Source organism: Cyprinus carpio, chromosome B4, assembly GCF_018340385.1.
Source record: "Cyprinus carpio isolate SPL01 chromosome B4, ASM1834038v1, whole genome shotgun sequence".
NCBI classification, from domain to species: Eukaryota; Metazoa; Chordata; class Actinopteri; order Cypriniformes; family Cyprinidae; genus Cyprinus; species Cyprinus carpio.
In genome coordinates, this window is record NC_056600.1 from 2,286,890 (window position 1) to 2,301,279 (window position 14,390).

At 33.1% G+C, this 14,390-nt stretch overlaps 1 protein-coding gene across 3 annotated transcripts in view; it reads right to left on the reverse strand.

Annotated features, from left to right (window-relative positions):
* Positions 1-14,141, reverse strand: part of LOC109107875 (tubby-related protein 3-like) — a 16,372-nt gene extending 2,231 nt beyond the window's left edge. Inside the window, exons 1-6 of one of the 3 annotated variants that reach the window (XM_042721579.1) lie at positions 14,013-14,141; positions 7,979-8,020; positions 7,493-7,544; positions 5,088-5,250; positions 2,462-2,647; positions 1,011-1,144 (exon numbers count right to left, since the gene is read on the reverse strand). In XM_042721579.1, the coding sequence (XP_042577513.1) occupies positions 1,011-1,144; positions 2,462-2,647; positions 5,088-5,250; positions 7,493-7,544; positions 7,979-8,020; positions 14,013-14,029 (594 nt within the window). In that variant the 5' untranslated portion in view covers positions 14,030-14,141. Of the gene's footprint in view, positions 1-1,010; positions 1,145-2,461; positions 2,648-5,087; positions 5,251-7,492; positions 7,545-7,978; positions 8,021-9,164; positions 9,481-14,012 lie in introns of those variants that run through there. The other 2 variants (XM_042721578.1, XM_042721580.1) reach the window with 2 other exon arrangements.
* Positions 14,142-14,390: the final 249 nt, after the last annotated feature.

Here is a 14,390-nt window from a genome sequence, read left to right on the forward strand (position 1 = left end):
TTATTTATTCTGTTTTTATTTATTATTATTATTTTTTTTTATATATATATTTACATTTTTAATTTATTTTTTAATGTAACATTTTTACTTATAATTTAAATGTATTATTAAATGTATTATTTATTTAATTTAACTATTACTTATATTTTTTAAATTTTAGTGTTCATATATTTGAATTAAATTTTTGTTATTTATATTTTTAATCTAATATTTTTCTCATTTATTTTAATAATTTTCCATTATTTATTTAAAGCTAATTTTTATTATTTATATAATAATATTTATAATATTATAATTCTAATATTATAATATTATTATATAAATAATAAAAGATATTAATATTACAATAATATTAATAATATATAATATAATAATATTATATTATATAATATTATAATATAATATTTATTTTATAATTTAAATATTTTTTTATTATTTGTTTTATTTTATTTATCATTTGTACTAATTACAACTATTAACATATTTTCCCATTATGTACCAATATCTATTAATTTCAAAAAAAAAAAAAAAAATATGTTTCTATTATTTATTTTAATCTTTTTGTATAATTTGTATCTATTTATTTTAATTGTATTATTTATATTTTAACGTATTTTTCATATTTATTTATTTTTGTATATTTTCCCATTATTTATTTCTTTATTTTAATACATTTTATATATATTTTTTTTATTGTTTTTTTTATTTTTTTTTATTATATATATATATTTTTTTTATTTAAAGCTTCTGAAACTAATTTCTGAAATGTTTATGGTACAATATAATACACTAAAATAATGTTATGTACCATAGTTATATTATAATATATCTAATATACTATGTTGTTATGTAATTATTTATGACTTGACAGTTATATGATGTGACAGAAAGAGTTTGCTGTGGGAGAACACTATAGCGATGCTCTCTGAGCACTGAGACTTCAGCAGAAACACACACACAGTCAGTCCATTCTCTCAGACTGTGGCTCTGTGTTAGTGTGTCTGTCTGACCGTGGTGGATTTGGTGCTGGAGGCCGACGCAGGACGAGTGCTCTCTGTGTTCGGTGACAGCGATCGGCTTTGCTCTTCAGCTTCATCATCATCTTCCTCGCTGGCCTCGTCGTAGTTCATGCTGCCAGACAGTCCTGAGAGAAACAGAGTTTATTGAGCTGGAGATGAGAAACAACAGCTGCTGCGCCGAGACGAGGACTGCCATTTACACACAATCTCCTGAGACACACACACACACACACACACACACACACACACACACACACACACACACACACACACCAGACTGTGTGTGCTGTTCTTGACATTTTTAAAAATGTCCCCAGTAGACATTCAGTAATATAATTTATAGTAATGAACTCTATTATTGTTCTTTATAGTTTTGTGTTTTTTACACTGTTTAATTTATACATTTTGTGTGATGTTCAGCATATAAATGTCCAAAGTCCTTTTTGTTATGTTAAAAAAAAGTTTCTGTAACTTCCGTAATAAAAGCTTTAGCAATTATCATGATATGAAAAGTCCCCAGTCTCTAGCAGTGTTGTTTTAGTATCATCGATATACTATTATAGGTTTTGTTAAAAAAATTTCATTAATTTAATTCTTCTATTTTCTTTTTCCACTTTAATTTAAATAAAATTTTTGATTATTTTGTTGTATGTTTTTATTTTTTATTATTATTTTATTCTAAAGTATTTTTATTATCATCATTAAAATAAGTATTCATTTTTTTTTATTTGTTGTAGTTTAAGTAGTTTTAGATTTTAACAAAAAGGAGAAATGTTGTCTTGGCAACCAGCTGAATTTTTTTTTTCATATTTTAATTATTTCTATATTTAAATCTAATTATCGTTTAGTTATTAATTTATTTATTTTAATCAAATATTGTATGTTTATTTATTTTCATCTTTTTTATTATTCATTTATTTTAATAATTTTTTAATATTTATTAAGATTTTTTATATTTTATTTTATTTCAGTTAACATTTATTTCAAGTAACATTTTTAAAATAATAAAAAAAATTTTAAGGTTTTATTTTTAGTTAACGTTAGTTTTATAGTCCCCAGAAAAGAAAAAAAAATCAGTATTTGAAAAAATGTCCTGAAGTCTATGCAAATTAAAAAATATATCTAAAAATGCCAAAACATATTTTATTTATGTATTTATTGACTTGAATTAAACATTATTATAGACCCCTTTTTATAGTCCCCTTTTTCAAGTATTATTTATTTATGTTAACATTTTAATTATTCATTTTTTTTTATGTTTTATTTTAGTTCAGTTATTTATTTTATTTTTTTTTATGTTTTATTTTAGTTCAGTTATTTATTTTATTTCAAGAAATGAAAATGTTTTTATGGTTTTATTTTTAGTTACTGCCCAGAAAAAAGGTGCCTTATAAACCGTGTGTGTGTGTGTGTGTGTGTGTGTGTGTGTGTGTGTGTCTTACCGCGTCTCTGCAGCAGTGTGTGTATGTCAGTTTTGGGCTCCAGCAGTGTGTCGGTGTCGGCGTCTGTCTCCGGCTCTTCTGCGGCGGGCGGCGAGGGCTGCTGCGGTGGACTGACCGACAGAACCTGGATCTTACTGCCCAGATCTGGAGCTTCTGAACCCAGCAGAGCCGCAGGCCCATCGATACCTGACGGACAAACACACACATGTTAAATCATTCACACACAAAACACACAAACAGCCGCAGGGCGAGATAATGAATGCAAATCAAAGCACAATATTCAATTCTAGATCTATTCAGCAGGCGGAGAGATCATTTTAGTTTGATACTGGAAACTAAAAAAAGCCTGACTGCAAATGAACGAAAAACCTTCTCAGAGAGAGTGAAGGACGAACAGCAGATATGAGTCCTGAGAAACAGATAAGAGAAGGCAAAACTATTACACAAACGACATTGAAGCAAAACAGTGAGATGAATAACAAGCATACTGAGGAGAGTCATGATTTAAAGACATAGTTCGCCTAAAAAATAAAAAACCTTCACGCCATCCAAGATGTAGCTGACTTTTTTTTTCTTCAGTAGAACAGATAAGAAGATTTTTAGCAGAAACCGTGCTCCTTGGTGATTCATATAATGCAAGTCAATGGGTGCCGGCACATTGAGAGTCAAAAAAAGCAAGTACAGGCAACATAAGATTAATCCCTGTGGCTCCTGATGATATATTGAGGTCTGTGCAAGAAACTGAACATCATTTACAACATTATTACCAGTAATCCAGAGCCTCAGGGCAATTGGGAAGTACGATTCTTTTCTGTGAACTGCTTGTTTTAGACAGTTCATTTCAATAAACTGGTTCAATTCACTAGTTTGTTTATATGATCATGCAATGGTGTCACATATATGCAATTACATTATTAAAGCACCCAATAATGATGTGTCTAAGGCATATAAAGTGAATAAACTAGTTTTAATCAGCTCACCTTTTTACATAAACCATGTTAAACCATAAAAATGTTCATTTCACTGGAGCACTGAATGAGTTCATACATCATAGGATCAGATATGCTGCTATTTTGGCTCATTTTGAGTCAGGCATCTGAAAATTAGTTTTAATTGAGTAATTAGTAGATCTGTGCTGCTCGAGCTGTGACCTGATTCAGATGCTCTGATGAGTCTGATTCGATGAACTGGTTCATTCAGTTCACTAAAAAGAATCGTTTTAAAAGAATGATTCTTGTGAGCCGGACATCACTCCGGAGGCTCTGGATTGCAGGGAATAATGCTGTAAATAATGTATGACTCGCAAAAGACCATTTTTTTGCACAGATGGTTCGTTTAGACCTCAATATATAAAAATTATCCACAACTATAAATTACTCTCAGCTACTCATGAACTCCCATGACTCATGACTTGCATTTTATGAATCACCCAAGACCAGTTATCAGCTAAAAATCTTCTTTACTGTTTTCCTGAAGAAAAAGGGTCACCTCAATCTTGAGTGGCCTGAGAGTGAGTAAATTAACAGCAGATTATCCCTGGACCATATGGCAAAAAATTCAAATCCTGTTTTTTTTTTTCAAAACTTTCCCTTTTTTTTTTTTTACGATTTTTAACTAGTCAACTTGAAAATGTAACTACAACATGATTCAAGTAACTTTTTCTTTATTAACCCTCTAGCTACAGAAAATTCTGTTCCAAGCGCAGCACACATGAAGTTGTCAACATGATGTAAATGTTAAACAAATCACTTGTTAAAGGGGTCATGTGATGCGATTTCAAGTTTTCCTTTCTCTTTGGAGTGTTACAAGCTCTTGGTGCATGAAGAAGATCTGTAAAGTTGCAAAGACTAAAGTCTCAAACCCAAAGAGATATTCTTTATAAAAGTTAAGAGTCTTCCACGTCCTCCTAAAACGGCTCGTTCTAACACGCCCCACATCTCTACATCAGTATGTGGGAAGATTTGACCCCTTTAAATATCTTTGCAGGAAAGATCCATAAACTACAACTACATCTTGTACAAACTTGTCTTATAGGTATGTTCAGAAATAATTTGAGAAAAAAATGATTTCAATAATTTGAAAAAAATCTCAAAACTCAAGGTAATTCAAATTCAAAACGACTGAAGGTATGACACCAGGAGACTATTATTAACTATAAATGTTCTGTAAAAACAATGAACAGCATGATGCAAACATGAAATATCAGACGTACACTAGTAGTTCTCCACAGGTTTTTTTATTCGATTGTGCTGCTTTTCCATTGTTTTTGGGCGTGGGCGTGTTTGACTGTTGCGCTCGTGTCACGAATGAAGTTTTGCATGTTTTTCCTATTCCACAAAAGCACATTTTCTGTGTGATATGAGCGTGTCACACATGAGCGGTTAATCACGAGCGCCGACATGTGGTTGGATTGATCTTTTCTCTTTACTGTCATCATTGGCACAATATCAAAGTGTCTAATTCTAACGCTTGGTAATATTTCTATTAAAAAATCCAGATTCCATGATTTCTAAAAAACAAAATCGTGGCAAAACATTACATTCGATTGAATCGATAAAAATGGGAAAAATCGCCCGGCCCTACAGCAAACTTCATTTTTGGGTGTACTGTCCCTTTAAAGCCTCACCGTCCAGGATGATGTCACTGGCAGTGCTGAGGTGCGTCTCCACGAGCGGCGCTTGTTCTTCACTGCGGCGGGGCCGCGAGCGCCGCGGACGTCCCTCTGAGTTCGGCTGGACCATCAGCGGCTCCTGACGCTTCCGCCGCTGCTTCTGCTCCAGCAGCGCCCTCTGCAGACACAATAACACCATTAACACTCAGACCATTCATTATACATACAGTGCATTTAATAGAGGGTCAAACCATTAGAGCAAGTATAAAACGAGGGTATTGTCTGTTAATGTGGCTTTTATGCAATCAGATCATGAGACACTTGGAGCTACTTACTAAACAGGAATCATCATTCTGCTGTTGTGTTTCTTTTCAAGAGTTGTTATTGTTAACTAAAACTACTAAAAATCATTATAAAATAAAGATGAAAATATAAAAATATATAAATGTTATAAGAAAAACTTTTTACTTTATTATTCCAGTGTTACTATAGTTAACTAATATTTTGGAAATTGAAATAAAATGATAAAAATATTATTTAAATATATAATATATATAAATATTAAATATAAAAAATTGAAATGTTGTTTCTATTCCAGTATTGTTATTCTGAACTATTAAAAATTATTTGTAAATCATAAATCTTACATAAAAACATAAACCTATAAAAACATGAACATTAACTTAAAATGTTACTTATATTCAGTGTTTTTATTGTCAACTAAAACTATTAAAAAATGTTTTTAATGAAATAAAATATAAAATAAAATAAACCTGTAAAGCTTAAAATGTTGTTTCTATTCCAGTATTGTTATTTTTAGCTAAAACTACTAAAAATTATTTATGGTTGTTGAAATGAAGCTGAAATAAAATAAAATATAAATATTAGATAGAAAACTTAAACTTATAAAACTTGAATGAAAACTAGAAATAATGTTCTGGCAACTAGGTTGAAGTACTAAAATGACTAAAACTGAGAGCAAAATTAAACAAAGCTAAATGCAATTAAAAAAAATAGTAACATTAAAATGAAAACTGGCAATATTAAAAAAGCTGATTCAAAATATTAATAAATACTAGTACATTAATAATACTAAAATAACACTATTCTATTCAGCTATGCAAGTAATTTAAGCTACAACATTTTGTCCACTACATCATCCTCATACTTCCATTTCTTGATGATTATAAAAGTGAAAAACATTCATACGAAATAGTAAGTAGGAGTATCCAGACATGTGACAGCTATTGTGATACAAAGACAATCTACTAGAGCTGAGATAAAAACAGCACAGGAAGTGAACGATAAGAGTCAAGGATCAGGAGGATGAGCAGAAAACACACACAATACTTCCCAGAAACAAAACACTCACAGAAAGATTAAGAAGTTGACGCATACTCGCTAGAATCATCCTTACAACAGCAGAACCGAACAGTGTGTGTGTGTGTGTGTGTGTGTGAGAGAGAAGTAGGATGAAATGACAGTAGATGACAGACAGGAAGAGAGATGTGGGCTGCTGACACAATTAAAGTTTCACTTAAAGTCAGACGATGCTGAGAGACAGAAACAAAGGAAACAATAAAACGCTTCACAATGGAAAGTAACATCCATACTGTGTATTGTGTGCTATTGTGTGTTATTGTGTTTTTTTATGCGTTTTATAATGCTTTGATGTGTTGCCATGTATTATTTTGTGTTTCAAAGCAAGTTATTGTGTATTATTCTGTTATCACATGTGTTACTTTGCATTGTGTTTTTTTTATGCATATTATTGTGCATTATTGTGGTTTGATGTGTTTTTTATGCATAATATTGTTTATTATTGTGGTTTGATGTGGGTTTTGTGCTTTATTGTGTTTTGTTGCATGTTAATGCATATTATTGTGCATTATTGTGGTTTGATGTGGGTTTTGTGCTTTATTGTGTTTTGTTGCATGTTATGTTTTATTGTGTTTTGATGCATATTATTGTGTATTTTTGTGTTTTGAAAAGTATTATAGTGCAGTGTATTTTTGGTGGTTTGACACATTATTGTGTATTATTGTTTTATTGTGTTTTGATGCATATTATTGTGTATTATTGTTTTATTGTGTTTTGATGCATATTATTGTGTATTATTGTTTTATTGTGTTTTGATGCATATTATTGTGTATTTTTGTGTTTTGAAAAGTATTATTGTGTAGTGTATTTTTGGTGGTTCGACACATTATTGTGTATTATTGTTTTATAACTTTTTTTTTTGATATACTTTATTGTAATACAAATTTCTGCCATTTAATTACTAACAATTTTCAATATAAATATGTATTATCCAACTTCTACATACACAGTTTCATACTATCTGTGTTTTGGCATGTTATTGTTTTGATGTGTTTTTGTGTTTTGATGATTGTGTTATGTCTTGTGTAAATGAGTCTCACCTGTTTCTCCAGTTTCTGCTGTCTGAGGTTCAGACTGTCGTCCTCCAGCGTACTGAAACACAACAAACAACATTAAAAACCCATTAACACACACAAACAAACACTTATACCATCCCATTCAGTAGATATAAGTTCATTATATTCACCAGCGGCTGAATCTAAATCTAAAACACATCATTTGACATGTTGAGACTAGAGAATGAATGCTGAGTGTTTTAACAACCATCAGCCATCTGTCAGTCATTGCGTTGCTAGACAACCGACAGACACCCAAACGAAAGAAAATCAATTTCTCGCAAACATCCTCACGTACACACATCTATACATGACTGTGTGTCTAAAATACACACACACCCACATAAAAACACTCACACCGCAGACACTGGAGAAACATTTCAGATCTGCGTTAAAAGAATAAATATGAAGCTTGTTCTTTTTTTTGTTTTGTTTAAAGCATCACAGCATACAGTAGTGAGTTTGTTGTACCTGGTCATGGCGGCGGACGCGAAGCTGGAAGAACTGGAGGCTCTTTGTTTCCAAGGTGATGACAGACAGAGAGAGAGAGAGGAGAGAAACACGAGAGAGGAAGAGTCAGTGATGATGAAGATGACGAACGAACACACACCTGAATGAATGTTTCATGCTCACGGAGGTAAGGTGACACACAAGCTGTCTGATATGACACCTGTGTCGCCGTGGTTACCAGCGTCAACATGACAACTTGAGGTAACATCCCACAAACACACACACACACACACACACACACACACACACACACACACACACACACACGCGCACACACACACACACACAATCCATGTCACACACACACACACACATCACACACACACACACACACACTCACACACACGCTCGCACACTCACACACAAACACACACAAACACACACACACACACACACACACACACACACACACACTAACAGATGCTCTCCAGTAAGAAAGAAAGAAAGAAAGAACACACCTATTTCTTACATGAATTGAGTAAAATGAAGTTCATTATCTACAACACATCACAGCACCCCTACAGAACACCAAACATTTCAGTACAGGACGCAGCTTTATAAAAACTAAAATCAATCAACAGTCTTGACTTTACAATGGCATTAAAAACTGATACAAGATTACATTCCTGATTCTGTTCTGCTAGTCATGCATATGGCCATTTCACTTTTAGCCAATATTTAACACCAAAAATAAAAGTTTGCACTGAAAATTTTCACAAACAATTTCAAACAAATTAGAAAGAAATAAAGAAAGACAGAAAGAAGGATCAAATGGATGAAATCTATCTATCTATCTATCTATCTATCTATCTATCCATTTGTACCAAATATCTAATGTTTTTAGGAATCAATCACAGCAAACCATGTTTTCCCATCAATGTTTATGATGTCAATAAATGTCATTAACCCTGCATCTGTCCATCCATTACTTGTCCTCACGTGAATCCAAACCACACACTCTATTATACGAAACACTAAACCTCTGTTCTGTCTCTACAGCAGTGTCATTCAAGAACTGAAACACTGTGAACTTAATGAGTGCAAACACACAACAGAGTAAAACCACACACTCTAATACAAAAAACACAAAACATCATACCAAACACTAAACCTCTTTTCTGTCTGTGTGTGTGTGTGTGTGTTTAACCTGTACGACCAGCGGCTGTAAGCGGGCTGAGAAGAGCTCTTCACCGTCTCCATGTCGAGTGTGTGTGTGTGTGTGTGTGTGTGTGTCTGGGGCGTCTCTACCTGTGCAGGTCATGAGGGAACACACACATGACAGCCGCAGGTGAGCCCTGAGGGCTGCTGCTGTTACTATGGCAACAACATCCCACAGACGCCCTTTGAAAAGCGTGACGCTGCCGAGCGTTTGGTGTCACTCTGAAGTGTGAACTCTTCTCCACGTGAAACCCGCCAGCCAAAAACTACACACACGACTGCAGAAATGCATGTTTTGACATTTGCGATATAACATAATGTAAAACTTTTTAACTCTAATGTGGTTTTATTGTTCTCCTCAATCGAGTTGGCTCATTTTAAAAACAGTCCTAACCGTTTTATGGGACATCACATCTATATTGCATGCATGCATAACTCACCTAAAACATCTACAGTTTTTCTCAGGTTTCCTCGCTTTGGCTCAAATGAGAATTTTGTTTCTCAAAACAAGACGCTCAGATTTCTGAACAATTTCTTTCTTTTTCTAAATAGCTTTATATTTCTAATGCAGATTTGTCTACAATTTACATAAATGCACATGGCTTGTGGATCAAAACTCTCAGTGCAAAATCTCCAAACATGTTTCAAAATCTATCCGAAATACGTGTATATTTCATAAATATACGATTATGATTGTGATGTCCGCTAAATTTAAAAATGTTTGTGTGTGCTACAGTATTGCTTTTCCCAGTTTTTACCTACTGTTGAAATCTGTATCTAAAAAGCTGAACAGCCAGACAACTTAATATAACTTTATAGACTAAATATATCATTAGTGAGCAGTCAGTGCAAACAAAAGAGAAGAAAAAATATAGATATTGTTATACAACAAACATTTCCAGAATTGACTGCCATGCTGAAAACATTTAGACCAACTTTTCATTTTGGTGCCATTGGCCAATTTATGACATAATAACCAGGTTTTGAAGCATGTGTTTAATGTTTTGGCTGAGTAACAAAAATGACAAATATGGCCAAAAATGAGCCAAAGAATTTGAGGAAAAACTGGAAAAAAAAACCTCTTTGCTTAAAGTGTGCAAAATATAGAAAGTTGTACTTGCTCTTTTATTCAAATGGGCCAAAATATGTGCAATTTGCTTGAAATAATAAAAAATGTAAATCTGGTTTGAACAAGAAGCTAATTGTTCAGCTATGTGAACACTGTTTTGAGAAAAACATTGAGGTGAACAGAAAAACTATTCAACTATTAAACAATCATTTTGCACCCTTTCTCTGAAATAATACTTGAAAAAGTTTTGCAGTGATTTTAATGCATTTTAATGCATCTAATTGTCATAAATTGTCATAAAATTATCAGACAAAATCCTTTATAGGAATAATGATCTCCATTTGACTTCCTCCTTTTTAATCTCATTGTGTCTGGATGGAAGTGTCTGATTATCGTGTGGACATCATTGAGATGACACCGTGTCAGAGTAAACAAGATGTATCTGCTGTTTCATTTCAATCAAGGTTTTTTTTTTTTGGACTGAAGAGGAAGTTCTTAAACTCTTGTTTTAAAAAGAAGAAAATTTGCTACTTTAATACTTTAATGCTCTAAAACCCAGACTGCTGTGTAAGTCGCTTTGGCAAGGAAATGTCTGTTATGTAAATTATTATGAATGTAAACGCAAACCACGATCATCTCATCTGCAGCGTGTCATTTCCTCTCACGGCTCTGATAATGATGCCAATCTCAGGCTGTGCTGTACTTCCACGTTCATCTAATGGCTACCGAACAGACCGTAATTGCGCCACAATGACACTCTCAGACGTATTCATCAGGTCTGCGAGTGGATGGACCATTTTCTAGCTTTGTGAATGTACTCGTTGAAAATGCACGCTGCGGTATGTGAATACAGGCCAGCTGCACTCATCAAAAGAGATCTAGGAGACACACATGTGCAAATAGACATATAAACATGCCAACATGCAAACACACACACAGCACGCCTAATGCATTCTGCGTCTCAGTGCTGTTGGTTATAACAGACCACAACAGTCGGGGTCTAGAAGTAAAAAACATTTATTTTTCCAATTTTCCCCAAAATTAAAGCTTTCAAGACAGATCCAACATGAGCTTTGAGAAATCTGACAACATACAGTGAATGGGTGCCGTCAGAATGAGAGTCCACAGCACTCCAGTCCAGCAGTTAATGTCTTGTGAAGCCAAGAGAAACAAATCCATTATTAAGACTTTAACAACAAACAACTACTTCACACCAAAACAAAATGCCACCCAACACAAAACCAGTCTTAAGTCTCAATTTTTCAAAAGCTGAATTAATAATCTTTCCATTGATGTATGGTTTATTAGGATCAGACAATATTTGTCAGAGATACAACTATTTGAAAATCTGGAATCTGAGGGTGCAAAAAAATCAAAATATTGAGAAAATCATCTTTAAAGTTGTTCAAATGAATTCTTAGCAATGCATATCACTAATCAAAAATTAAGTTTTGATATATTTACAGTAGAAAATGAACAAAATATCTTAATGGAACATGATCTTTACTTAATATCCTAATGATTTTTGGCATAAAAGAAAAATCGATAATTTTGACCCATACAATGTTTTTTTTTACTATTGCTACAAATATACCCCAGAGACTGAAGACTGGTTTTGTTGTCCAGGGTCACAAATATGAAACCATAATTCATAATAACGCTTCCTCCAGTGTAAAAAAGTCCATCTCCTGTTGTCCTCTCATATCAAAATCCAGTGCTTGATCTGTGCATATTCCTCTCCTGATTCAGACCAGACAAAACATACAACATATAAAATGTTAATAATGGACTAAAAATTCAGACATAAAAAACATTAAAAAATTAAATCACGGATTTGTTTTTTTTTTTTTTACAAACACAGCTTTTGTCTTCTCCAGATTCTAACTAATATACTATAATGTCTTTATAATATTGTGATATATTTATCAGCTGTTTGGACTCTCATTCTGACGGCACCCATTCACTGCAGAGCATCCATTGATGAGACACTGATGCAATGCTACATTTCTATGAATCTGATGAAGAAACAAACTCATCCTAATCTTGGATGGACTGGGGGTTAGACATTTTTAGCAAATTTCTATTTTTGGATGAACTATTCCTTTAATCTTGAAGCAAATCCACCAATTACAGAAGTCATAGTAACCATAGAAACAGGAATCACAGCAGAAAGGTTGTGTAATGATCGCCCACGCCAGTGAAGCAATGCAAATGATGTAATGGATTCAGTCTCCTTACAATCTCAAACAACTTATATATTCGCCTCCTTTGTTTGTTTGTTTACAATCTTTAAGTTATAGTTTCATATTGTACGGTCCTTTCGGATTATGTAATATGCAGACGAGCAGTTCATCACCTCTAAAAGATATTTTACCTTTATCTTTAAAATAGATTTTGCTTTGGATAAATTTTGTGGCTTATCTCAAAGCTGGCTGGTTTGAGAAAATGTAAACATTTACTACACTGAATCTAAATGTAAACAAGAACTACACTGAAAAAAAAAATGGACAACTTTCAATTAAAAATTGCTTGTAAATTTCACAATCTACAAAATGTAAAAAGAAAAGTATTTTTTGGCAGTGCAGAGAATTTGTCTAATAGAACAAAACTAAGGCACTCTTAGAAAAAATAATAGTATGAAGTATAAATATATAATCAATATATTTAAGTGAGTAGTTTGTGTTTATGTTATAAGTGAAAATATTTAAATTAACACCTTTAATAATAATTTACTATATTAGTACTTTGCTATCATCAAAATCACGTTGTTTACTTATGGTTGTCCAAACCTAATCCTAAAATTCATGCAAAGTCCTGAGGATAAAACTGATAGATGTTGTCACTTGGATAGATCTGTGATATTATATTATTAGTATAACACTTCAGCAATTTTCCCCCTCGAATTGTAACGATTCTAAATTATGACGTAAAATTTGGACACACTGCATATTATTATTTTTTTTAAAATCTGTGAAAATGTAAAGGATTTGAAACAAACACCTGATTAGCGAATAAACACTTCAAAATTAAAATAATAATAAATCATTTCGACATTGCAACAATTAGAAAGGGGGCGTAACTGTTATGAAAACAATGTAAAAATGCCAGAGACCTCACAGATGCGACTATAAACTCTGTGTAAACTCAAAACAGATGTAAAAGTCCAGTTCTCTGCGGCTGTTATGACGTCACAGCCATATAGTAATTACGTACCAATGACATCACATGACCACGTCACGGCAATTTGATGATATGTATATGTATTGGTTACAATTACGCATACTCTCATTTGAGTGACTGTTAATTAATTACAGCCTATTCCCATTCATAAAGAGAAATTCAGATGAGTGGCTGATCATCATATTTATAAATTTAGCACTTTAGTGTCGATCATACAGCGATATTTTATCTGTTTTCCCTGCTATCATCCTCCAGCAGCTAGCCGCTGCTCCACCGTTACACACATCACACCCAGCTGACTGCGTTCATTCACTCTCTCCTGCTTCATTTGTACCTTGTTTCTGTTCATAATTCAGCTGTTTGGTTGGGATTTGTGTGTTTCTTCAGAGTCTGCGTGTGTTGTTTTGTGTTTTTAGCTCGGGCTGATGTTACAGCACGCGCGAAACGCAACAGGACCCACCGCAAAAACACAGCAAAGTTACGAAAGACACGAATGTAAGCACACATGCCCCGAGCACGCAGTGCTCCCCAAACGGACGTCACTTTTGGATCATTTCTGAGAATTATGTTTCCATCGATGTCTCTTACCTGCTGTAGTAACTCATGTTTATCCGCCGTTGCTATGGATTCCTCCGCTGCTGTCGCGTCCCCGTGCGCAAAACCCGCAGCGGCCGCAGGCGCATGCGCACACGATTACGCGTCAAATGACGATCCTTCCTCAAGGGGGCGCGTGATAGCTCACAAAATCCATTCCCCAACGTACGAAAAAAAAAAAAAAAAAAAAAAAAAAAAATATATATATATAATATATATATATATATATATATATATATATATATATATATATATATATATATATATATATATTTAAATCTATATTTAAAATCGATTGGTATTTCATACAAATGTAAACCCCCTCTGAAATCTCTATAAAATCATCTAAAAAATAAAACTCATCATAAACGA